Genomic DNA, 25,404 nt, shown 5'->3' on the forward strand with positions numbered 1-25,404 from the left:
GCTGGGAGGGGGAGCGGAATTTGTGGGCAGTTGGAAAGCCCGCGAAACGCTCTTTCCGGCTGCGAGGCCGTACGGGCGCTCTCCCGCAGGAGGAACAGGAAGCGCTCCCCTTCCAGGCCCCGCCTTCTTTTCATGCCAGTATACGAGCTCCACGCAGCTTTTCTGCTCGGACCTCCGCAGAAGGTTCCCGCTTTATCAGAGGGAGTACTACTCCCCCTACTCCCGTTTGCCTCGCGGTCTCCAGCCTTCTCAGGCCCCGCTACGATGTCTCCAGGCTCCCTCCCGCAGTTCCCGACTTCTCCGCTGGGTTCCGCTTTGTAGCCCCACACGGCGCGCCTGCGCGTCTCAGGCTGCACAGGACTACATTTCCCAGGCGGCCGAGCGGCTGGCGCCGAGGCTGCGGTCAGATGACCTGGTCGCCTGACCCGCGGTGAGTCAGGGCCGGCGAGGCGGGCGGGGCCGCGCCGGCCGCTGCACCTCGGCCTTGGCCCATAATCCCGCTCGCGGGCCCGTCAACCTGGAGCCGCGACGTTATTGGCACCTCTCCGGGTGTCGGGCCTTTCCCTGCTCGGATCGGATCCTGGGAATGTCCTAACTGCCCGTGGGGAGAACCTCACTCTCGGCCCGCGGTTCTGATCCAAGAACTGGAAGTTTGACAGCTTGGCAGCCTTGCTCCTGGATCTGCCTCCTCTCCTCACCGTCTCATTTCCTTCCCCAGGATTGTCAGTGGGTTCCCCCGAGGAGAGCTGACCGCCCCGGGCTGCTGCTGACCTCCGCCAGAGTTGAGCCACAATGTCCCCGGAATCTAAAAAGCTTTTCAACATTATCATTTTAGGAGTTGCCTTTATGTTTATGTTCACCGCCTTTCAAACTTGTGGAAATGTGGCGGTGAGTCGGGATCTGTCCTACCTCCTTTGAAGTGCCTCTCATAACGCATTCCAAAAACGATAATAAACAGTAATTGTGCCTAACAGCGCGCTTAAGTTGCACCTTGTATTTTCCCACCTACCCTTCCTCGGTTTTTATGCTTCGGTTTAATTTCGTGTGTCAGACGTTTCTTATTAGTACTGTATCGGGACGGGGAGTTAAACAAGACCGCTTATTCCTCTGATCTGACTTGGGGTTTGTATGTTGACCTGTTATTTCTTGTCTGTACTAAAGTCTCCATTCGTATTGGGAGAATTGAGGAGAAAAGAACCCCAAGGCCTAGCTACAGTTGATGTGCCCCCCCGCCCCCGCCCCGTCATCGGTTTGCCTTTTCCCGTTTTGTAGTCCCTTTTTTTGTCTCAGAGTTGACTTGCAATATGAAGTACTGAGTATCTTGAATTTTACTTTACCGGGTGCTTCATTCTCAGTTCTCGGAGACAGACTTTGGTGGGGATGGGGAGGGAGACTGCGAAATGTTTTCATTGATTAGCTTTATCTTCCACGCAGCAAACCGTCATCAGGAGCTTAAATAGCACAGATTTTCACGGCAGTGGATACACCAGGTATTGTACGGTATGATTGGTCTTACTTGATCTATTACAGTAGTTACCTAAACCTTATCAGAATTTTTGGCAATAATACTGTGATTGAATTAGTAGTGGTTGCTTTTTCTCGGTAACTGGTCTGTTTGGGAGAACATAATAGAATAAAGGTGATGAGTTTAGGTTTCATGTAGAATTAAATACTGGGTTTGAAATCCTGGTTTCATGACTTCACACTGCGCTGTGTTAGGCAAGTTACTTCTATGAGCCCAGTTTCCTTGCTCACATAATGCCTTGACCTGTAAAGCTCTTGGCACAGTGCCTGGCATTTAATAAACACTCAAGTGTTGTCATAATTACATCTTCTCAATCCTAAACAGAGGGTGTTTTATATGATTCTTGAAACATTCGGTCCTGTCGTAATTTCATGATTAACATACTGTCATCAGGAGCTTTTAGATTTTTGTTAAGGTGTTTAGTCTCACTTTCACAGAGAAAATAAAGTGAAAAGACCTTCCTGAGTCACTAGTACATTGTGACTGAAGCTGGGAGTGTAATGCACACATGGATATAAGCACATACGGGTTTCTTAATTTCTCTGCAGTTAACTATTAGATGCTGACCAACATCCCCCCCTTCCCCACAACTCTTATTTGGTTCTTTATTACCTATCCTAAACCTGATCTTATATATGATATTTGAGAATAAATGGGTGCTAATGTCCATTTTTTATTTTTATTTATTTATTTATTTAGATTTTATTTATTTATTTGACAGAGAGATAGAGCGAGAGCACAAGTAGGCAGAGAGGCAGGCAGAGGGAGAGGGAGAACCAGACTCTCCACTGAGCAGGGAGCCCGACGCGGGGCTCGATCCCAGGACCCTGGGATCATGACCCGAGCCGAAGGCAGCCGCTTAACCAACTGAGCCACCCAGGCGCCCCAAATGTCCATTTTTAAAGTGTTTAACAATACCACAGTTTTTAGTAGAGCTTTGTCTTCAATTCCAGAGAACCTTTACTGTTTGAGAGGATCATAAAGGCCAAAGAATAATTTACTTTGGGTTTGTAAATAGTGTCTAGTAAATGAATTCAGGACCCTCAAAATGGTTTTAGTCATACTTTGCTACAAGATGTATGTACTAGGGCTGGGTCTATAGTAGCTGAATAATGTTCAGAAGAGACCATTAGATTGAGTTAAATAAGTTCTGGTTTAAGGAAGTGATAACTCTGTGCTTGTCATTTATAACAGTGAAATTTCATGCAGTTGCCAGGAGTTGTAAACTAAGTTTGTAGAGCAGACTCGTTGACTAGGGCCTCTGGGGTGAGATGACCAGGGATGGGATTCTGGCTCCACCATTCACCAGCTATCTAGCTGGACTTTTGGCAAGTAACTTAACCCCTCTGTGTTTCCGTTTTCTGTAGAGTGAGGATAATAATAATAATACTATCTTTATAGAGCTGTCAGATTTAATAAAGAAAACATACATAAAACGCTTGGCTCGGTGTCTGTTACATGTTATATGTTAGCTGTTATTATAATTTACCAGTCCATTAAAAGCATATTGTCCAAGGCAAGCTGATTCAAAGGGAAATTTGATGAGACTTCAAGATTTTGTATAAGTGAAAGCCTCATTATAGGATTCAGCTTAATGATAGAATTATTGTTAATTCCAGCTAAAGAAATGAATGTTTATGGCAAAAAAAATCTATAGACTCTAAGTGGATTTGAAAAAACGCACTTTTGAGACAGTGATTCAAGGGTTTTGTTTTTTCCTTTTATGTGTTATGTGTACAGCATGGCAATTATATATGGAGTGTTCTCTGCCTCAAATTTGATTACACCATCAGTGGTTGCCATTATAGGACCTCAGCTTTCTATGTTTGCAAGTGGTTTATTTTACAGGTGAGTAGTGCGATTTTCTTTCATTTAATCCAAACACCCTCAGCACCTTCCAAGCATATAGTAAACTTTTCACAAGAGATTGCTGATTTGGGGGTGCATGGCTGGCTCAGTCAGAAAGCCATGTGACACTCGATCTCTGGGTTGTAGGTTCGAGCCCCACGTTGGGTGCAGAGATTACGTAAAAAAAAAAATTGCCGACTTGGATTGAATAGAATACAGGCGGTATTTTAGGGATTTGGTTCTCTCCTTGATGCCTAGGGATACCATGTTGTTTTAATGTGGTGGCATGTGTGCATACTTCCTTTCATCTTACTATTCGTAAAAATAGATATCTCTATTTTTTTCTTTCTATGAGAGTTGAAAAGAACTTCCCGTGAAATAATCTTATTTTATATCAAGTTGATTAACGGGAATTCAACCGAGATAACTAAGCTTTTTTTCTGGGTTGTAGAATGACAGTCCCAGCCCGTGCCGAGCTATTGGCAAAGGCCAGTTGCAAACCCTCGTTCAATGTCCGATCTTACAAATTCAGAATAGTAAATTAAGAAATGAGTAGGTCACATTTGTCCTCTTTCCCCCCAACACTTTAGCTAGTGTTGGAGAAGTCCTTTACAGGTTGACTTTTAAAAAAAGAGAATTCTCAGAACCGATTCCTAGAAGGCATAATTGGCATTCTATATGAGGTATTGTTTGACCGTAATGCGTTGACCTGTTACATTTTAGCATGTACATTGCCGTTTTTATCCAGCCTCTCCCATGGTCCTTCTACACAGCCTCTGTTTTCATTGGAATTGCAGCTGCCGGTAAGCATTTCGATGTTTATTTTCTCTGTCTTCTGGGATTTATTTAAGAGTATCATGTGTTTCATTTGTGAAGCCAAGTGATTTCATTCCCTTGACAAACTTTTGGTTTGAATTTCAGTGCTTTGGACAGCACAAGGAAATTGCCTGACAATAAATTCAGATGAGCATACTATTGGGAGAAACAGTGGAATTTTCTGGGCACTCTTACAATCTAGGTAATAATCCTTCTGGAGCTCAGTCTTTCCTTTAATTCTTTTGTCACACCATTTTTTTAGATCTTTGTTGTGTTGAAAATTCCAGTCTTCTGTGTTCCATGACTTGAGTTCCTAGCTGCATATGATACGGATTTAACGTTTTATAAAATTGCATGAAATGCATGGACCTGCCTAATTGGGACTCGTCATTAGTAAAGAGAAAATCATGTTAACCATAATGTATTTAGCATCTGCTATATTTCAGGCAGGGACTGTTGGCTTCATTACTAAATCTCAGTAATCCTCACCACCTCATGAGACCAGAAGGTATAATCTGTGTTCTACAGATGAGAAAACAGAGGCTTAAAAGTGAAGTAACTTATCTGATTTAAACCATCCTTATCTGGATTCCAAAGACCACATCCTTCCCACTGAGCTGCATATTGATAGCTATTAACGAATAACTGATAGCTATTAACGAATATATTAAAATTCAAAAGTGAGGGGCGCCTGGCTGGCTCAGTCAGGGGAGCATGTGACTCTTGATCTCAAGGTCGTGAGTTCGAGCCACATGTTGGGTGTAGAGATTACTTAAAAATAAGTGAACTTTAAAAAAAAAATTTTAAGTGAGACTAATTATATCAGGGCTGAATGATACAACATGTTCTATATTTCCTAAGTAAAAAAGCAAGAATGGTCATTCTGTCGTGGAATCTGTCCTGAGGATTTACCCTCGTGGATATTACCTAAAATTGTGGTGTTGATAAATCTTCATAAATGCAGATGTTTAGTTGTAAGGGGGTGTATATTAAGAAACCAGAGTGTAGGCAAACGATTCCTTCTTTGGGAAAGTATGCTAAAGTATCTGATTAGATGCAGGTATCTGAATCATGAATTTTTTTTTCCCCCATAGATTCTTTAAAATACAGAATTTGAGAAGTAGCATAAGCTTGTTTCCAAGTAGTCATTTCCAGAGTCCCAATAAATCACATGGTTCAAAGAGAGTCAAGTCTTTGAAGGGCGGTTCAGGCGGAATCAGGTCACTGTCACGTGGAAGGAGACTAAATTCCATCTGGGTCAGTTTTTCAGAAAGAGTCAGGGTGGAGTCGATACTTTTAAAATTATATATGCTTAAAAAATCCTTTTCTCTTTCACTTTTTAACAAATAATGGAAAAACTGCTCTACAAACTGTAAATATGGAAATAAATCCTCAACATCCTGTCCTCCCTTTTCTTCCCGCAGCTTGTTCTTCGGAAATCTCTACATATATTTTGCTTGGCAGGGGAAAACTCAAATATCAGGTTTGTGTTATTCACTTTGCTTTATTCACACATGTTCGAAAGATAATAGTTTCACAAAATATCCATTATTGCTCTGTTCAGATTGTTCTAATGAACCTTGCTGCCTTAAGTCCTCTCAGATTTTCATCTGTAGTAACTTTTTTCCTTATATTATTAAGCTAGGATTTTAGTTTATGACTATGCTTTAAGCAGCTCAAGGTATAGGAGAAGGTTATGCTGTGTATGAGCATACTAGTCACTTGTTAGACTTTTGAACCCTTGTTTTGTCTGTACGCTTCTTTGGTTAAAACAATATGATTAATTTCTTGTGCCGTTTTTCTTTTGGCTTATTAGTATTTCTTTAACTGAAAGACAAAGGTGGAGGTATTCCATTGAGTTTCTTATTTGAGATTTTCACTAATTTATAAAGTAAACATTTAACAAGGAAATGTTTGGATGATTTTCAACAACCTCTGAACATAACACCAACTTGAATTGTTTGCATGGCCAGTGCTATCAGCTTTCTTCTTTTTTTCTCTAGAGAGTGACCGAAGAACAGTGTTTATTGCCCTGACAGTGATTAGCCTCGTGGGGACAGTTCTTTTCTTTCTCATTCGGCAGCCAGATTCTGAAAACGTCCTAGGAGAAGATGAGTCTTCTGATGACCAGGACCTGGAAGTCAACGAGTAAGAAGTTGGCAACATTCCTTTTTATTTGAAAATGTATTTTGAGTTGATGTAGTTTAGAGATTTCCAACCTTTTTGCAGCCCTAACTGATATCCAGCATTGGGCAGACAGGAGGAAAAAGTTTTATTTTTATTTATTTCTTTATTTTAAGTAGGCTCCACCCCCAACGTGGGCCTCAAACTCACAACCCTGAGATCAAGAGTCACAGGCTCAGGGCACCTGGGTGGCTCAGTCGGTTAAGTGTCCAACTCTTGATTTCAGTTCAGGTCATGATCTCAGGGTCCTGGGGTTGAGCCCCACCTCTGGCTCTGCGCTCCCTGAGCGGGGAGTCTGCTGAAGGTTCTCTCCCTCTCCCTGCCCCCCCTCAGGCACACGTGCTTGCTCCTGCTCGCTCTCTCTCAAGTCTTTTTTTTTAAAGTTGCAGGCTCTACTGACTGAGCCGGCCAGGAGCCGAGGGAAAGGTTTCAAAGCCAATCAGAAGAGAAAGAAGACAAAAGGGGAGTTGTGGGGAGAAGGAAGGGAAAGGAAAGGAGAAGCAGGGGAAAGTTTACAGGGGATTTGAGTCTAATCCCAGGTTGTGGCTGACAAGCTGTATGACCCTGGACGTAGCCATAATCCCTTTATTTCTCTGGGCCTCGATTTCCTCTTTCAATTCAGCCAGCATCCCGTGTGTTTTAATGTACAAAGATGCGGGCTTATAAAGTTAAATAGAAGACAGTCTTTGCCCTCTGTTACTGTCTCTGACCCAACCCTAAAATATCCCCATTCCTGTGGCGAGTGTGAGGGGCAGGGCCATCAACAGTTGTCCTCGAAGATCCTCAGTTACACCCATGCTCCTGTGCACAGTGCTGGGTTTTGGCCCTAACCTACGTGCGTGCTCTTCCCCAAAGTAGTCCAAATGGGGAAAGAGGTGTATAGCCCTGTGTTTTTCTAAAAACTGTAAACTACCTTGAACCTGTTTCAATTATAAGTAAAACTAAAATATCACAGACAATTTCTCTGCAGGTATTATCTAGGTTTGAGGAAAGGGAAATGAGAAATCTTTGCCAGTCTCGTTTTGCTTGGCTTCTGAATCAGTAAATTATGAAGATTACCTTATAGTCTTTTATCTATTATTAAAACGTTGGCACTGAGCATTCTGTGCTGCCTTGTTAATCCCCAAAAGACCTAAAATCCTCCTGTCAGAGGATCATTAAGCATTCAAAATTTCACTAAGTTTGTTTAAAGCAAAAGAGAGGGGCGCCTTGGTTCAGTCGGTTAAGTGTCTGCCTTTAGCTCAGGTCATGATCCCAGGGTCCTGGGATCGAGCCCCACATCAGGCTCTCTGCTCCGCGGGAAGCCTGCTTCTCTCTTTCTCTCTCTCTCTCCTCATGAATAAATAAACAAAATCTTTAAAAAAATATGTAAATAAATAAAAATAAAAGGAGAGGTGTTACCTTTGATTTGAACACGTATGTATTTATATGATACATATTTATAACATCAACTATGTGTATATATTTTTAATCATAAACTAACATATTGGAGAAGGATTCTATGAAGATGAATACCACAGATTCAGCAAAAATTAAAACACCTGTTCGTTTAGCAAATGTCAGATGTTGGTGCTGTGCAGACAAATACAGCCCACCTGTTTTCAAGGAACTTCGTGGATAGATAGAGGATTGTATAACTGATAAGGTGCAGTGCTGAGGAGTTTTGCTCAGTCCTTTCAGCATTTTCTCTCCCTGAATTGTCTCCCAAACTTGAAGCTTTCTTGTCTTTATTCTATAAATAGCACAGACTCTGTGCCAGCCCCCTTCTAAACCTGAGGGATACAGCAGTGAACAAGACAGATAAGTCCCTGTTCTTGTGTGACTTAATTTTGGAGGGGGTGTAGATAATACACGTGTAAAACCGCAAAGTAAGTGCTCGAGAAGGCAGCGAAAGGGGGAGGTGATGGAGGGCTGGGTGGCTCCCTGAGGCCTGACTGGTGAGGAGGAACGATCAGCTGATGGCCATTGCCAGGGCCAGGCGGTGGGAAGGGGTGCAGTGGGTGCCAGGGCTGCAGGGAGGTCCATGGGACTCGGCACAGGGAGGGAGTGGAAGTAGGAGTATCTGCAGTAGTCAGGGAGTCGATTCTGGGAGGCTGTGCAGGAGCGCAGGTTCTGTTCTTGGTGTGATTAGAAGCCATTGAAGGGTGGTGCCTGGGTGGCTTAGTTGAGCATCCGACTCTTGATTTTGGGCTCAGGTCATGATCTCAGTGTCCTGAGATCAAGCCCAGTGTCGGGCTCTGCTCTCAGCACAGGGGCAGGAGGGGGTTCTGCTTGAGATTCTCTCTCTCCCTCTGCCCCCAAATTGCCCTCAAAAAGAAAAAAAAAAAAAGCCATTGAAGGAAAAAGTAGGATCTGATTTTAAAGGATTCCACTAAAGGCCTTAAGATGATTTGAGGATGCAAAAAGGCAGCTCAGTGTCCTACCTGAGTGGCCCCCTTATGTGTAATTTGCATGTGTGAGGCCCTGTGAGCTGGGTGATCTCTAGGAATTTCTTTCTTGGCAGTTGCGTCTCTGGCCCCTCCTTCCCTCCCTCCCTTCGGTCTATATTTGAGTGTCTATTCCAGGCATTGTTTGCAGGGTGTTTTGTTGAACAAACAGAGAGATGTTCGTGCATTCGTGGAGCTTTCTAGTGGGTGAGAGGGAAGTAGGAATTCTTTTTAAAAACAGTTTTTATTGAGCTATAATTCACATGCTGTACAATTTACCCATTTAAAGTGTACAGTTCAGGGGTGCCTGGGTGGCTCAGTCGTTAAGCGTCTGCCTTCAGCTCAGGTCATGATCCCAGGGTCCTGGGATGGAGCCCCACATTGGGCTCCCTGCTCAGCGGGAAGCCTGCTTCTCCCTCTCCCACTCCCCCTAGCTTGTGTTCCCTCTCTCGCTGTGTCTCTCTCTGTCAAATAAATAAATAAAATCTTTAAAAAAATAAAAATAAAGTGTACAGTTCAGAGGTGCCTGGGTGGCTCAGTTGGTTAAGGGTCTGACTCTTGATTTTGGCTCAGGTTATGATCTCAGGGTTCTGAGATTGAGCCCTGCATTGGGCTCTGTGCTGGGCATATAACCTGCTTAAGGTTCTCTTTCTCCCTTTCCCCTCCCACCCCCATGCTAATGCTCTCTCAAAAAAAAAAAAAAAAAGTATAATTCAGTGACTTTTAGAATATTCACAGAAGTGTGTGTTCATCGCCACAACAAATGTTAGAATATTTTTATTACCCCCCAAAAGAACCCTTACGTCTTAGCCATCTGGTATTAGAAAATAGAAATGTAAAGGAGAGGAGGGTATAGAAGTACGGGCTGGAGGTGGGGGGCTGGCTTGCAATTTAATACTATAACAGTTATTTATATGTAATACACACATATATATACGTATATGTATATATGTAAAATTACAGATGGAGTTGCTGGGGAAGGCTGAGAAAGTAACATTTAAGTTGTAGGGGATGAAAAATACTTTTCCCTTCCCTCTCCTGTGTTCTCAGTTGAGACCCCCCTGTAATAAAGATTAATAAGAAGAAAAAGCAATCAGAAGTTTATTCACACATGTTCCTCATGTATACATGAAGGAAGCCCAGGGGAGAGTGAGTAATTCCCTAGGCTGGCTTAGAATTTAGGCTCTATATACTATCTAAATAGGGAAAGGGGAGGAGGAATGGAGGCCTCTTACAGGAGAGTAAATGATTTTATGGAAGGATGAGCAGACCCGTAGAAGAATAGATGGGAGATAGGATAGCTTGTGACGTACCGTCGGTGGCTGGCCTCCTCTCTTATGACAAGAGCCGGTCTTCCCTGTCTGATGAGACTCCCAGAGGTGATTTATAACAGTTGAGTTCCTTTTGGAGGCTCTTTCTTTAGGCAGATGAGGGGAGCTCAAAGAAAGCCTGTACCCATATTTGCTGTTTTTTGAGTGCCTACAGCTCAACATAATCAATATACTAAAGCATGTTTTGGGGTGGCACGTTCTGCTACCCTCCAAAGTCGAGACCTTAGAGCAGTAAGTGAAATGGGAAGGTATTGGAGGGTTTGAGAGGGATTGAATGTGATCTCACTCTGCGCCCTCCATCCTCGCAGGACGTGGGGATCGTCTTATTTTAGTATCCTACTAGAAATGGCTCCCTTTAATATCTCACTGAATTGAATGGGGAATGATTTGCACCTGAGTGCTGGCTGGCTTAATTGTATTTTAATAGTCTATAGAGTATATAAATTGGTTCCTACTTATTTGGGGCTTGAAATATAAAATACCAGAATCCTATACCTGATCCTATCCAACTACAAGAGTACTATCAGTTACTTGGAGTCTAAAGAGTTTTTGCTTCCAGGGAAGACGTGAGTTTTTATGGTGGGGGAAAAAAGGTTTTTCCTATTGGTTAGAACAGACTACCTTTTTTGTGTCGCTAATTCATTTATATAAGTCAGATAGATCTCTATGAGGTTTCTTTTTTTTTTTCTTTTTCGTAAAAATATTTAAAGATGGCAGAGGAGTAGATATTACCCTATCGGCAGGCAGAGTAAGGAACGTAATCTTTTATAAATGTCTTTAGCATAATCACATTAAACAACTTATACTTAAGCTACATGGTCTCATTAAATTCTTTTGGTTAAGTGGTAGCACTCCTATTTTATAAATGGGGAAGTGAAACTTGGAGGCATGGAGTAACTTGTCTAAAAACCATATGACGAAGAAGTGGCCGAGCACAGCACAGACTCTGAAGCCCACATTTTTGACCCCAGCTTCTCCCGCACCCAGCTGTGGAGCATAGGTGCTGGCGTCGCTTTTGAAGAGTTTGCACCCTGCACAACTTAGTTTTGAAGGAGTCAGAGTGGAGGGAGATTGAGTTCTTACAAGGTGTTTTTACAGTATGAGTATAGCAGGGTGGAGGAGATTTCTGTCCTGCCTGAAGTATCCTTTCTGAGAAGGACACGCGTGGCTGTGTGCTTTCAGCTTAGTATGAGAGAATTGTGTTCGGCTGTTAATAAAGGGTCACCCAGGTGGCGCTTTCACCTTGTTCTCTGAGGCAAGGATGGGGTCCCAGAGGGACACCCCGGAGCGAGGAGCATTGCAGGCAATGGAAATGTTTGCCAGACCATGTAGAGGACGGAGCTTTGACGAACGTCAATGAAAATATGATAGCATTTTATCTCTTTTCAGTTTTCAGGGGAAAACACTTCGATATTTTGTTTTATTTTTTCAGGTCTGCGCAGAGCACTATGGGAAAAGCAGTAGATGCGTTCAGTAAGTATTTTCTGTGTCGGAAGTGCAAGAGCTGTTCGGGAACAGCTACAACATTTGCTTTTCCCCCTTTCCCCAGTAACTTTGGATTGACGATCCTCCAGTGTTTTTGTTCTTCCAGGTATGCGGCTCTGCAGTTCAGTAGTCGTCTCAGCCAGGGTCTAACTGGGGTGTGTGCAGGATGGACGGGAACCTGACTGCCCGGCCTGGTGCCGTTCGGGGGAGACACAGGGAGGTGCAGAGAGCTCAGGGACTGGTGCTTGACAAGGCAGTGAGGACACACAGACCATCTCCTCAGAACCGAGTTTGGAAGAACAGTTGGGCTTGTCTGCGGAGGGTTCTTCCTGGCTACGCCTCCCTACGTGTTTATTTTGTGTTAGTCTCACAACCGCTCTGTGAGTATCCTAGAACACACACCTACCATTCTCTCCATTTTATACAAGAGAGAATTGAGACTTAGCTAAAGAAATTATTTACCCAAGGTCAGATAGTTAGCACACTGCTGAGCTGCGATCCGAGCCCTGACTGTGACAGGCAAAGCCAGTGATTCCCGTAACGGCCGTCTTGTGGTTCCTTCAGAAACCGGCAAACATGGCTTCTGGGTCTCATAAGGCCTGATGTGGGCCACTTCTTTGCTTCTGCCTGTAGCTCTCTCAGCCTCTTTTTCTCCCAAGGAGAGACTCTGACCACTGTCTAGTGGGGAGCAGCCTTTTAGGGGCCATGTTGTTTGAGTTAGGCCCCTTGGCCTTACACGCTCTGCTTGTGAGTAGCCCACAGGTTGCCTTGGGCTAGGGTGCAAGTTCTTGATCTAATCAGCCATGGCCTAAGTCAGAGGACACAAAGCACACAACTTCTAGCCAAGAATTCATGTGGTCGCCTTTTTTATTTTTTTATTAAGATTTTCTTTATTTACTTGTCAGAGACAGAGAGAGAGGGAACACAAGCAGGGGGAGTGGGAGAGGGAGAAGCAGGCTTCCCGCCGAGCAGGGAGCCCGATGCGGGACTCGATCCCAGGACCCTGGGATCATGACCTGAGCTGAAGGCAGACACTTAACGACTGAGCCACGCAGGTGCCCCTTATTTATTCTTAATCATCACATTCCCTCTATTGATGCTGTGATGCATGTTGTAAAGAAAAGGCTCCTGCTTATCTGAAAAGCATTTCATTCCTCAACCGAATGTATATGTTTGATAGGATTCTAGAAAGTTTTTTAAAATTTACTTCTTGGTCTTAAAACAATCCTGAAGTCCATCTGGAAGAATAAATCAGAATAGCCAAGGGAATTTTTGAAAAGGAGGACTTTCCCTAATAAATATTAAAGTCAATTGTGAATTCATTTGAACACTTTGGAATAGAAAGAGCAGTGGAACTGGATTCTAGAATCGGGCCCACGTCCACAATACAATAAATACAATAAAAGAGACTCTTCAATAAGCAAAGTTAGGGAGTGGAGTGTGTAGGAAAATAGAGTTAATGTAAAATTGAAACTAGAAAAGTAAGTGAAGAAACTGATTGGGTGAAGAAAAGCCTTTCAAGGGGCACCTGGGTGGCTCAGTCGTTAAGTGTCTGCCTTCGGCTCAGGTCATGATCTCAGGGTCCTGGGATCGCAGGCTCCCTGCTCAGCGGGGAGTCTGCTTCTCCCTCTCCCACTCCCCCTGCTTGTGTTCCCTCTCTCTTTAAAAATAAAAAAAAAAAAAGCCTTTCAAGGATCAGACAATAAGGGAAAAGAATGCCCTTTGGTTGCTTAAACTGTAAAACTTCATCTATCAAAACAACCCAATAGAGTTAAAATGGCAGGGAAGATATTTGCTTAAGTATAAAATGCAAATTTGAAAGTTTTCCATCAAATTTCAAAAGATAAAAAAATAATGGTCCGTGTTATAGGGAGTAGGTATTTATATGCCTAAGACCACGTTGCTGATAGGATATTTGTAGTATTTTCTGAAGAGCAATTTGTCAGCAAGTTATCAGAAGCCTTAGAAATGTTTGTACGTTTACCCCAGCAACTCCACTAATACCTCAGGAAGTAATTAGGAATTTCTGTTAAGATTTAATGGCTAAGATGTCTATATTAGTGAGAAACTGAAAGTAATTGAAATATTTCACTACAAGGCATCGGTATTTCTACACAGTAGATTATCCTAGCCGTTAAAATGAACTCGATGAATGTTAGAAAATATTTGCTCTCGGGGCGCCTGGGTGGCTCAGTCGTTAAGCGTCTGCCTTCAGCTCAGGTCATCCTGGGATCGAGCCCTGCGTTGGGCTCCCTGCCCCTTGGGAAGCCTGCTTCTCCTTCTCCCACTCCCCCTGCTTGTGTTCCCTCTCTCGCTGTGTTCCTCTCTGTCAAATAAATTAAAATCTTTAAAAAAAAAAAAAAGAAAATATTTGCCTATTATGTGAAAACAAATTTTAAAATAGTATGTATAATGAAATTTGTTTCTATTAAAAATTTTTTTTAAGTCTCGAAGAAGATCCATTAAGCTGTTAGATGATATTTTTTCTCTTAATAGGTTTATTGAATATAATTCACACACTGTACAATCACCCATTTAAAGTGTATAGTTCAGTGGCCTTTAGTACATTCACGGGGTTCTGCATCCATCACCACAGTCAATTATAGGACCTCTTCTTCACCCCAGAAGGAATTTCTCTACCCATTAGCATTCACTCCCCATTTCCTCCCCACCACCCCCATCCTCACCCTAGGCAAACATTAATCCACTTTCTGTCTCTAGACTTGCCTATCCTGGATATTATTTTGTATACATAGAATAGTACTATATGTGCTCTTCTGTGACATGTTTCTCTTACTTACGGTTTTGGTTTTACTTCTGGTCATGGTTTCAAGGCTCATCCATGTTCTTGCATGTTCTGCAGAATGGGTTGTTTGTAGGCATCATAAATAATGCTGCTCTGAACATCCGTGCACAGGTTTTTGTGTGGATGTACATCTGCACAGCTCTGTGTAGGTACCTAGGAGTTGTAGGATTGCTGGGTCCTCTGGTCGCTGTGTTTAACCTTCTGAGAAACCAGCAGATGTTTTCCGGAGTGGCTGCAACCATTTTATGGTCCCACCAGCTGTATCTGAAGGTTCCAGTTTCTCCAGTTTCTCTACTTCCTTGAGTTCTTATCTATCTTTCTGATGATAGCTGTCCCCATGGGTGTAAAGTGGTGTCTCATGGTTTTGATCAGCATTTCCCTAATGGCTAAGGATGCGGAGCATATTTTCACACGCTTGTGGGTCATTTGCATCGCGTCTCTAGAGAACTGTCTACTCGGGTCCTTTGCCCGTTTTTTATGGGTTGCCTTTTTATTGCTGAGTTGTAAAAATTCTTTTCTTTTTTTTATATATTTTTTAAAGATTTTTATTTATTTATTTGACAGAGAGAAAGCCAGGAGCTCGATGTGGGGCTCGATCCCAGGACCCTGGGATCACGACTCGAGCCGAAGGCAAACACTTAACGCCTGAGCCACCCAGGCGCCTGAGTTGTAAAAATTCTTTATATATTCTAGATAAAAGTCTCTTATATATGATTTGCAAATATTTTCTCCCATTCGTTAGGTTGACTTTTCATTTTCTTGATGGTATCTCTTAAAGCACAAAAGTTTTAAATTTTTGATGAAGGCTGATTTATACATTTTACTTTTTGCATGTGTTTTTGGTGTCCTAAGGTTTTGCCTAGCCCCAGGTCGCAAAGATTTGCTCCTGTATTTTCTCCTAAGACTTTTACAGTTTCAGTTCTGATATTTAGGTCTGGGATCTATTCTGGGTTCATTGTTATTTATGTTGTGAGGTGGGAGTCCAACTTCAGTCCTCTGCATGTGGCCACCTAGTTGTCCTGCTGAAAAGACTGTTCTTCTTCCCCACTGAATTGTGTTGGCGTCCTTGTCGAAAATCAATTGACTGTAAATGTGAGTGTTTATTTCTAGATGCATGTGTCTGTCCTTATGCTGGTACCATGCTTTGCTGATGACTGTCAAGCTTTGAAGTTGGAAAGTGTGAGCCCTCCAACTTTGTTCTTTTTCAAGATTATTTTGGCCATGGTGGGCCCCTTGAATTTCCATATGAATTTTAGGATTGGTTTGTCTATTTCTGTAAATAGATGATGTTGTGTTGTTGTTTTTAATAGGCTTCATTATTTTAGAGCCGTTTTAGATTTTTTAAAATTTATTTGAGAGAGTGAACAAGTGAGAGAGAGAAGCAGACTCGCCACTGAGCAGGGAGCCCTATGTGGGGCCCGATCCCACGACCCTGGGATCACGACCCGAGCTGAAGGCAGACACTTAACTGACTGAGCCACCCATGTGCACCCCATTATAGCCGTTTTAGGTTCACAACAAAATTGAGAAGGAGGAGAGTTCCCAAAATTGAGAAGGAGGAGAGCCCCCCGCTCTCACACATGCACAGTCTCCCCCACTATCCGTGTCCCCCACCAGAGCGGCGCATTTGTTACGGTTGATGCACCTGCTACATTCACACATCATCATCACCCAGAGTCCACAGTTCACGAGGGTGCACCCTTGGTGGTGTACATACTATGGGTTTGGACAAATGTATAATGACATGTAGTCACCGTTATGGTATCATTCTAGATTATGTTTTAAAATTTCTTTTTGTTAAATATTCTGATTATTCAAAAACAAATATGCTTTGCTAATGTTATTTTTTAAAATTAAAAGTATTATTTTAAACCTTGTATTAATCATAATTTTTTTCCTGGAAATATGTGAAAATGTCTTACTGCATTTAGTCTTACTACATTTCAGTGAGATTAGAGAAAAAAGTATCCTCTTCTGCATGTGGCGAAATTCAGGACAGACCGTTTGTGTCTTGTGTAACTTTTGTAGTCAGCAGTTGAGTAAGAACTAAAATCTGGAGCCACTATTCATTTAGGACTAGTTTAGATCAGTGGCCTTAAACTATGAAATGTAAGCAGGTTCAAAAAGACAGTTAAAACATGCAGTTTTTAGACCTGCATTTTCCATTGCAGATTTCCACCACATTGAACAGTGTAAAAACAGACGTTAAAGTAGTCCTAAGCAAATATGCAGAACTAAAGCTTCGGTCCCAGATCCAGAGAACTGAGAATCTCAGGAAGGGGTGTGGCAGCCTCGGTGCGGTCAGTAAGCTCCCTGGGTGGCAGTTGTCATCTGGAGTCCAGTCTTCAAGCCGCTCTGCAGCCGCTCCCTCCCCCGGGACGTTAGCGCGCTTCCAGCCATTGACGCCCTTAGCCTAACTTGCGCTCAAGTCTGTTCACATAGTCTTGTTTTGTTTGATCCTATTTCTTTTCTCCGTTCCATGTTGTTGTTTTAGATTCAAGCTGGAGAATGTGTTGGGGAAAACACCACTGTAGAATATATCTAAGCAGGTGGAATAAACATTTTATTTACAGGACAGGTTTAGTTCATTCCTTCAGCATCTGAATCCTTAACCTCAGTCCCACTGTATTTGTCTACTGGCGTTATGGACAGGGGGTGTCTGGGTTGAGTAAATGTTTTAGAATTTTGGGGTAATTAAAATCTAATTAAGCAGTCTTACATTGTTTTCTTTCTTACAGGAAAGTCTCTTAAGTTATGTGTCACCAAGGAGATGCTGCTCCTTAGTATTACAACTGCTTATACAGGTAAGGGCTTAATGACGGTTTGGGTTTTCTGTGGCTGCGTGATGACAGTGAGGACTGAAAACAACCACCATATAATTCTTTCTCACAGCTCTGTGCACTGATGGGGCTCAGCTGAATGATTCTTCTGATGGTCTTAATTGAGGTCTCTTCTGGGTCCTGTTAGAGGCAGCTGGGGCCACGGCTTCTCGATAGTGTCCTTTGCATGTCTGAAGGGATTCAATGCAAGGCTGGGTGTCTGTCTGTTCACCGTAGTCTCTGTGGCTGCATGACCCCCTCCCAAGTGATCCCTTCCTTCTGACCCAAGAGGAAGGCCAGATTGCTTAGGGGCTCCAAAAAGAGCAAAAGGAGAAACAACCAGACTTTCTGAAGGCTTAAGCCTGGCACGAGCCCAGTGTCACTTTGACTGCATTTCCCTGGTGAAAGCATATCACAGGGCCAGCCCAAACTCAGTGTGGGAGGATTCTACACAAGGGTGGAACCCTGGGAGGCATGGTTCATTGCAACCAGTGATTTTAAGGCAAAATGGAGCTCTGCAGAAAATAACCCTGAGTAAATCCTTCTAACTTTCTGTGGATTCGTATACTTTCTAATGACATGGAATGAGCTCTGTGGCTTACCGGAGTCCCCGGAGCGCTCTCAGATCCTCCGAATCTGTTTCCTTTTAAAAGGTGCTGTTGTGTTGAGGTGCCTGGGTGGCTCAGACGGTTAAGCGTCTGCCTTCGGCTTAGGTCCTGGGATCGAGCCCCATGTTGGCGGGGGAGGTCCATGCTCAGTGGGGAGTCTGCTTCTCCCTCTGCCCCACCCCCCCCGCTCACGCTTGTGTGCGTGTGCTCTCTCTCGCTCTGAAATAAATAAAATCTTTAAAAATAGGAGCGCCTGGGTGGCTCAGTCGTTAAGCGTCTGCCTTCAGCTCAGGTCATGATCCCAGGGTCCTGGGATCGAGCCCCGCATCGGGCTCCCTGCTCGGCGGGAAGCCTGCTTCTCCCTCTCCCTCTGCCTGCCGCTCTGCCTACTTGTGCTCTCTCTGTCAAATAAATAAATAAAAAATCTTAAAAAAAAAAAAAATTATTAAAAATAGTGCAACTGGGGCGCCTAGGTGGCTCAGTCATTAAGCGTCTGCCTTTGGCTCAGGTCATGGTCCCAGGGTCCTGGGATCGAGCCCCGCATCAGGCTCCCTGCTCCGCGGGAAGCCTGCTTCTCCCTCTCCCACTCCCCCTGCTTGTGTTCCCTCTCTTGCTGTGTCTGTCTGTCAAATAAATAAAAAATCTTTTTTAAAAAAAAAGTGCTATCATGTTAAAAAAAAAAGTGTCATAATGTGCCAGTGATTACTTTTGCCTTTATTTGCCTTATAGGTATAAACATTTTTTTTTGAGCAGTAGAATAAATGGTAAACGTCTTTAAAATTCAGTTAAGTTTTGTAGCATTAAGGAATGAGGTCTTCTGCTGATTGACCTTAATTTTTTAGCCCTAATTTTTAAAACTTCTTTTTCTGGGAAAAAGAGTTTAATGAAAACATTCTATCTTTAAGCAAAGGTAGATAATATACATTGGTTTTCCAGACCTACATTCCTGTTAACCTTGGAGAGCTATTAACAAGGGTTAAAAGCACTTAAAAAATCACTATTACAGACTTACATGTGTACCATCCTCTGTCCATCCCGTCTCCGCACGGAGGATCATTTTGTTTGTTTTTAATATTTATTTATTTATTTGAGAGAGAAGGCGTGTGTGCGTGCGTGTGCACAGGTGCACAAGCAGGAGGGAGGGGCGGAGGGAGAGAGAGAATCTCAAGCAGACTCCCCACTGAGCACGGAGCCTGATGTGGGGCTTGATCCCACAACCTGAGATCATGACCTGAGCTGAAATCAAGAGTCAGACGCTCAACTGACTGAGCCACCCAGATGCCCCGAAGGACGATTTTTAACAGAAGGGTTAAAGGGTTTGCTTCTTTGAGTTGTGTATTTTTATCCGAAATACGTGGCAACTGCCATCTTGTGGCTAATTCCATTTCATCAGCTACGTAGCATAAAACTGCTCTGCTTGAGGGGAGTAACGTGTCAGGCTGAATGAATTTTATTGTGTATGTATATAAAGCTCAAATACCACCAGCCATGAAAAAGAACCCGGAATGGAGATTGTGAATGTATAGTTAAATCTGCTTTTTTCCTAAAGGTCTGGAATTGACTTTCTTCTCTGGTGTCTATGGAACGTGTATTGGTGCTGTAAATAAATTCGGAACAGAAGAGAAAAGCCTCATTGGACTTTCTGGCATTTTCATTGGCATTGGAGAAATCTTAGGTTGGTTTAAAAAATGTTTTTATGTGAAATCAGTTCGTTGTAGTTATCATAGGTATTGTAAGTGTACTTCACTTCTCTGTCCTTGAATTTTAATTTCCTTGCTTATTTTTACCCAGACAGGTATGTCTTTTTTTTTTTTAATCATCGTTCTGAGATAACTATGAGATGTTTCCCATATAATTCCCAGTCAAAACTGTAAGTAGGAAAACATATAGTCTCTCCCAGCTTTTTCTCTTAAAATACTTAGGGAAAGTGTCCTCTGAATCTCTGACATGAGCTGGATGTGCCTCGAGACAATCCACTTGGAACTCTTGAGTCCTGGAGTTTGTGTCAGACTCCACAGGTCCGAGGGCTCAGTCCCGCAAAGATGCCCTCACTTCAGGTGCCCCTTGTAAGTCCCGGGTCCACAGGCTACCTTCTGTCTGACATGGCTGCGAGTTTGGAGGTTCCCATGAGCCCCCAGGAAAATGCTATACTTACCACTAAAGCTTATTATAAAGGATACAGATGAACAGGCAGATGAAGAAGCACATAGGGCAAAGACCAGGAGGGTCCCAAGCACAGACAGCTCTGTCCCTGTGGAGTCAGGGTATACTACCCTCCCAGTACATGGATGCGTTCACCAACCAACCAGGGTAGGTCTCCCAAACCTACTGTTTAGGGGTTTTTACAGACATTTCATTACAGAGGCAGGGTTGATGAGATCATTGGCCAATGACGATTGAACTCAATCTCCATCCCCTCTCCCCGGTCCTGAGCCTGGGGGCCGGGGCTGAAGGTTCCAACCCTCTAAGCAAGTCTTGGTCCTTCTGCAACCAGCCCCCATCCTGAAGCTAACTAGACCACCCCTAAATCCCCTCAGGAATCACCTCATTTGCATAAACTCTGGTGTGGTCAAAAGGGAGTAATGGAGAACAGAAGACACGCCTGACACAGGACATTTCCAGGGTTCTAGGAGCGGCTCTGGGCCAGAGAGCGGGGAGGAGGACAGACAAGGCAAAGACCAATGTGTATCTTTATTGTGCCACACTAGGTATTCCTTTTTTTTCAAATGTTTTTTATTCAAATTCCCGTTAGTTAACATACAGCGTAATATTAGTTTCAGGTGTACGACATAGGGATTGAACACCTCCATACCCCTCCCGCTGCTCGGCGCAACGCCTTCAGGTATCCCTCGGTCAGCAAGGCTGCTTCGATGCCTGGAGCGCTGTGCTGGATATGGTCCTCTAGGGGGAGCTTTCCAGTTCATCAGATACTTACTGTGCATCCATTGTATGAACAAGAGCCTCCCCACCCACATGGAGCTCATGGCTTAGGGAAGAACACAGACAGTAAAAACCCATAGGACCCTTAGAGTGGCCGGCGGTGATCAGCGTGACGGGGAGAGCAGACTTCCGTGGTTTTTGTTCCCTGCTTTACTGCCCACACCTGGAACCGTACCGGGTGTTTATATGTATTTGAACATGTGGAATACAGTGAGAGTAATTGTCTTAATGTTTTTGCTCATTCTAATATCTATGACAGTTCTGGGGGGTTTTGGGGGGTTTTTTTTTTACAACTTTATTGAAATATAACTCGTGCCATATATGTCACCCACTTAAAGTGTATGGGTCAGTGTTTTTTAGTACATTCACAGGGTTGTGAGTCATCCCTACAGTCTAATTTTAGAACATGTTTATTGCCCTTCCCCAGGCAACTGCTAATGTACTTTCTCTGTAGATTTGCTCATCCTGGACTTTCATGTAAATGGAATCAGAGAATACATGGTCTCTTAGGTCTTAGCATAATGTTTCCAAGGTTCTTCCACGTTCTAGCACATATTAGCATCATCCTTTCTTATCACTAGATAATATTTAATTTTACAGATATGTCACATTTTACTATTTGGGTTGTTTCCACTTTTTGGCCATTATAATTAATGCTGCTGTGGACATGTATGTACAGTTGTTGTGTGAATATATGTTTTCATTTCTCTTGGGTATGTAACTAGCACTGGAATTGCTGGGTCGTATGATAACTCCACATTTGACTGCTTTTTCTCCTCATGACGGGTCCTATTTTCCTGCTTCTTTGCCTGGTCATACTGGAGATACCAGACTTTGTGAACTGCTGGATATTTTTGTATTCTTATAAATACTCTTGAGCTTTGTTCTTGGCTGCAGTTCATTTACTTGGAAACAGTATGATTCTTTTGGGGCTTGCTTTTAAGGTTTGTTGGACAGGACCAGAGCAGTGCTCAGACAAGGGCTCATTATTGCTCACTCTTGAGGGAAGACCCTTCTGTGCACACCCAGTGCCTGTGAGTCCTAAGACTTCCTGTCTGGCTGAGGGGAGGAGGCACTTTCCCAGCCCAGGGTGGGGCGCTAATACATCTAATATATCTAACCCTCTTGGATGGTTCTTTCGGGGGCCTCTGCTAATGTACTCACAGTATGTGCTGATCAGCACTTAGGGAAGACTCAGAGGGACCCTCTGTAGATCTCTGGAATTGTCTCTCTGTGCAGCTTTCCTTTCTGATAGCCTGTTGTGGAACTCTAGCCACTTAGGTGTCCCTCCATTCAGGGGGGCTGCGGGCTCCCTTCCTTCACGTCCTGTCTCAGAGATCACTGCCCTTTGTTGTCTGATATCTCGTGTCTTCAAACTTACTGCTTCATATTTTTTGTACTTTTTTTTTTTTTTTTTTAGGCAGGTGCTAAGTCTACTCCCTGTTACCCCACTGACCTAGAAGTCTATTCTGATTTTTAAATTTTCTTCTGTTTCAATGGTTGTTTTTTATTTTTAATATTTGTGTTTGTTTTCCCTTGATTAAATTAGTTGTTGGTTTATCTGTTTTATTTATTTTTTTCAAAGAAACAAAATTTTGATTTATTAATCTGGCCTTGTGTTTTTCTGTTCTCTATTCCATTGGTTCTGCAGGTGGAAGCCTCTTTGGCCTGCTGAGCAAGAATAATCGTTTTGGTAGAAATCCAGTTGTGTTGTTGGGCATCCTGGTGCATTTTATAGCTTTTTATTTGATATTTCTCAACATGCCTGGGGATGCCCCTATTGCTCCTGTTGAAGGGACTGATAGCAGCGCTTACATCAAATCCAGGTATAGTGACTGTCATTTTTCTAGTGATTTAAGGAAGGGTGGGAGGTAATGGGTGGCTAGATATTCAGAATGGAGCAGTTAATCATTTTCTGAAAGTCTGTTCTCTTTATAAGGTCATCTGTCAAATGTTAATGGAGCCAGAATTATTTTAAATAGGAGCTCGTGAGAATCCCGTTATTTTATAATTGTTGGTTTTAACCTTTCAGCCCACTAAATGTTTTTCTTGATCTATGAAAGAGCATATAAGTATCTGATGTGATGTTATAATAGGTCTGCTTTCTGAGCAGTGAAGAACGGTGAGGAAAGGGTAGGCCATCTGGTCCATTTACAGTTGGTTATGTCCGTTTTGAGGATCTTACTTCCTTGCACTCAACTCAAATTCATTATAGATGTAGACATTTATGTCCAGATCCACCATCCAAGGGCGGCCCTGCCCAAACCCAGTGTTTGCTCCCAGATAGTTCATAGACCAGAGTTTGCTTAGACTGTGCAGGTGAGTGCGTTTGAGCATAAATTCTTTTTTTTTTTTTTTTTTAAAGATTTTATTTATTTGACAGAGAGAGACACAGCGAGAGAGGAAACACAAGCAGGGGGTAGTGGGAGAGGGAGAAGGAGGCTTCCCGCAGAGCAGGGAGCCCGATGTGGGGCTCGATCCCAGGACCCTGGGATCATGACCTGAGCCGAAGGCAGACGCTTAACGACTGAGCCACCCAGGTGCCCCTTGAGCATAAATTCTTACGTTGTAGAGTCCAGTGTTTATTTCTTCTTGTTTCATAGTGTTTATAACTTGAAAGTGAAATGCTCTTGTAAGGGAATTGCTTTTACATTGGGAAGGGCTCCAACAAATACTGTTAGGAGTGCTCTTTCTAAATTCATTTTCCTTTTTATGCAGCAAAGAAGTCGCCATCTTCTGCAGTTTCCTGTTGGGTCTTGGGGACAGCTGCTTCAATACCCAGCTGCTTAGTATCTTAGGCTTTCTGTACTCTGAAGACAGCGCGCCGGCCTTTGCGGTCTTCAAGTTTGTGCAGGTAAGCTCCCCTTTGGGCTGGGCTGAGGTGGGTGCCTTTTTTTTTTTTTTTTAAGTGCTTTAACATTGTTTTCCTGATGGGTTTGAAATGAGAGGCAGGGGCATCCTTTAAAGTATTTCTGATTGGACTTAGGAAGCAGCAAAGGGTGTGATTTTCTCCCCCGGGCTCCTGTAAGAGATTTTCCGTTCTGTTCTTAGTGCTCAGATGAGAGGCTTCTTGCCTTAGATACCAGAGTCCCTTTGTCACATAGACAAGCCCATTTCTGACTGGGAGTGTACGTTATTTTATTAATCACTCAGTTTCTCACAAAATAAATTTTATTTACTTATTTAAAGATTTTATTTTGAGACAGAGCAAGTGGGCACACACGTGGGGGAGGGCGGGGGGAGAAGCAGGCTTCCCTCCGAGCAGGGAGCCCCACTCGGGGCCTGATCCAGGACCTTGGGGTCGTGACCTGAGCCGAAGTGGGATGCTCAACCGACTGAGCCACCCAGGCGCCCCACAAAATACTATTTTAAATAACAGAATGCCACTTGCCGGACGGTTGCCGGCTCTCAGCGGGAGTTTACGGTGCGCGTTTGTGAGCTGGTGACTGGGGGTCGGTGGGGTCGTCTGGGTGCATCTTCTGACCTGGTCTGTTTCTTCTCAGTCCATCTGTGCGGCCGTGGCATTTTTCTACAGTAACTACTTGCTTCTTCACTGGCAACTCCTGGTCATGGTGATATTTGGATTCTTTGGGACTATTTCATTTTTCTCCGTGGAGTGGGCCGCCGCCGCCATCGTGGCCCGGGGCTCTGACTACCGAAGCATTTGACCCAGGGCGCCTGCCAGGTGGGACAACAGCTGCAGGCGGCCCGGGGGAGGAGAACCCGGCTGAAGGAGCCACCTTCCCTTTCCGCAGAGTATTGGATGATGTTCAGGAAGGAAAATCAAAGAATTAGGACTGCTCAGTCTGCCAGGGTTGGTGTTCAAGTTTACAGACATTAGCTATTTAAAACAAGCAGAATAAGGGAAACTTGTTCTGTCAATTATACTCGTTCAGAAATGTTGTTTTTCAATTCCTCTGTCTCAAGTTCCTTATAATCATGTTATGGAGTGTAAATGTTTTCTTCGCCCTCCTGTTCTCGTTGAAAGATGCTGCCCTGATTCAGAACACTAGGCCGAATGTCAAGTGAAGATTCTTGCTGGGCATGGGGTGTGTGCTACTATGTAATAATAGGGAACATATGCCCGCCCCACATATGTGTCTGCGAACGACATTTAAATAAATTGTGAGATGCTGAAGTGGAATCTTTGAAAAGATTTGCACTTTCTTCCTCCTTAAACGTTTTGCTTTGGTAAGTTTTCCTACCTTGTCATTCGTAGCAAGGAGTAGCTAATTATTATAAAACGAGGTAAAAATTGCTGAAGTTTTAAAAATGAATCTAACAGGTAAATGAACAAAACACATTAAAAAATATATATATATTTTTAATTTATTCATTTGAGTCACAGAGATAGAGAGAGAGAGCATGAGCAGGGGGAGAAGCAGAGGGAGGGGGAGAAGCAGACTCTCCGCTGAGCAGGGAGCCCGATGCAGGCCTCGACCCCAGGACCCTGGGATCATGACCTGAGCCGAAGGCAGACACATAACCATCTGAGCCACCCAGGTGCCCCACCAGAATTTTTTTTTAAAGATTTTATTTTTATTTATTTGAGAGAGCGACAGTGAGCATGAGCAGAGGGAGAGGGAGCAGACGCCCCGCTGAGCAGGGAGCCCGAT

The 25,404-nt window shown here is 43.4% G+C and overlaps 1 protein-coding gene across 3 annotated transcripts; it reads left to right on the top strand.

Annotated features, from left to right (window-relative positions):
• Window positions 1-3: 3 nt before the first annotated feature.
• Window positions 4-25,082, top strand: MFSD11 (major facilitator superfamily domain containing 11). Of its 3 annotated transcripts, XM_032429508.1 has the most exons (14): window positions 4-430; window positions 719-888; window positions 1,435-1,490; window positions 3,266-3,373; window positions 4,097-4,176; window positions 4,295-4,391; window positions 5,614-5,672; window positions 6,193-6,337; window positions 11,563-11,603; window positions 17,160-17,225; window positions 19,398-19,523; window positions 22,440-22,614; window positions 23,507-23,642; window positions 24,292-25,082. In XM_032429508.1, exons 2-14 carry the CDS (start codon window positions 793-795, stop codon window positions 24,454-24,456), a joined length of 1,350 nt encoding a protein of 449 aa, XP_032285399.1. In that variant the 5' UTR covers window positions 4-430; window positions 719-792; the 3' UTR covers window positions 24,457-25,082. The 3 variants fall into 3 exon arrangements, with proteins under 3 accessions (XP_032285399.1, XP_032285401.1, XP_032285402.1); XM_032429510.1 differs by lacking the exon at window positions 4-430 and having other exon boundaries at window positions 437-888; window positions 1,435-1,500; window positions 4,122-4,176; XM_032429511.1 differs by lacking the exon at window positions 4-430 and having other exon boundaries at window positions 874-888; window positions 1,435-1,500.
• The last annotated feature ends 322 nt before the right edge of the window (window positions 25,083-25,404 follow it).

The sequence above is a fragment of the Phoca vitulina genome, unplaced genomic scaffold (assembly GCF_004348235.1).
Source record: "Phoca vitulina isolate PV1807 unplaced genomic scaffold, GSC_HSeal_1.0 scaffold41, whole genome shotgun sequence".
Lineage (NCBI taxonomy): Eukaryota > Metazoa > Chordata > Mammalia > Carnivora > Phocidae > Phoca > Phoca vitulina.

Excerpts from the sequence above, each read along its gene's own strand:
- MFSD11 (XM_032429508.1), top strand. The coding sequence starts at position 793 with ATGTCCCCGGAATCTAAAAAGCTTTTCAACATTATCATTTTAGGAGTT. Across the intron at positions 4,177-4,294 it reads CATTGGAATTGCAGCTGCCG|TGCTTTGGACAGCACAAGGA; the intron begins GTAAGCATTTCG and ends TTTGAATTTCAG. Across the intron at positions 17,226-19,397 it reads TATTACAACTGCTTATACAG|GTCTGGAATTGACTTTCTTC; the intron begins GTAAGGGCTTAA and ends TTTTTCCTAAAG.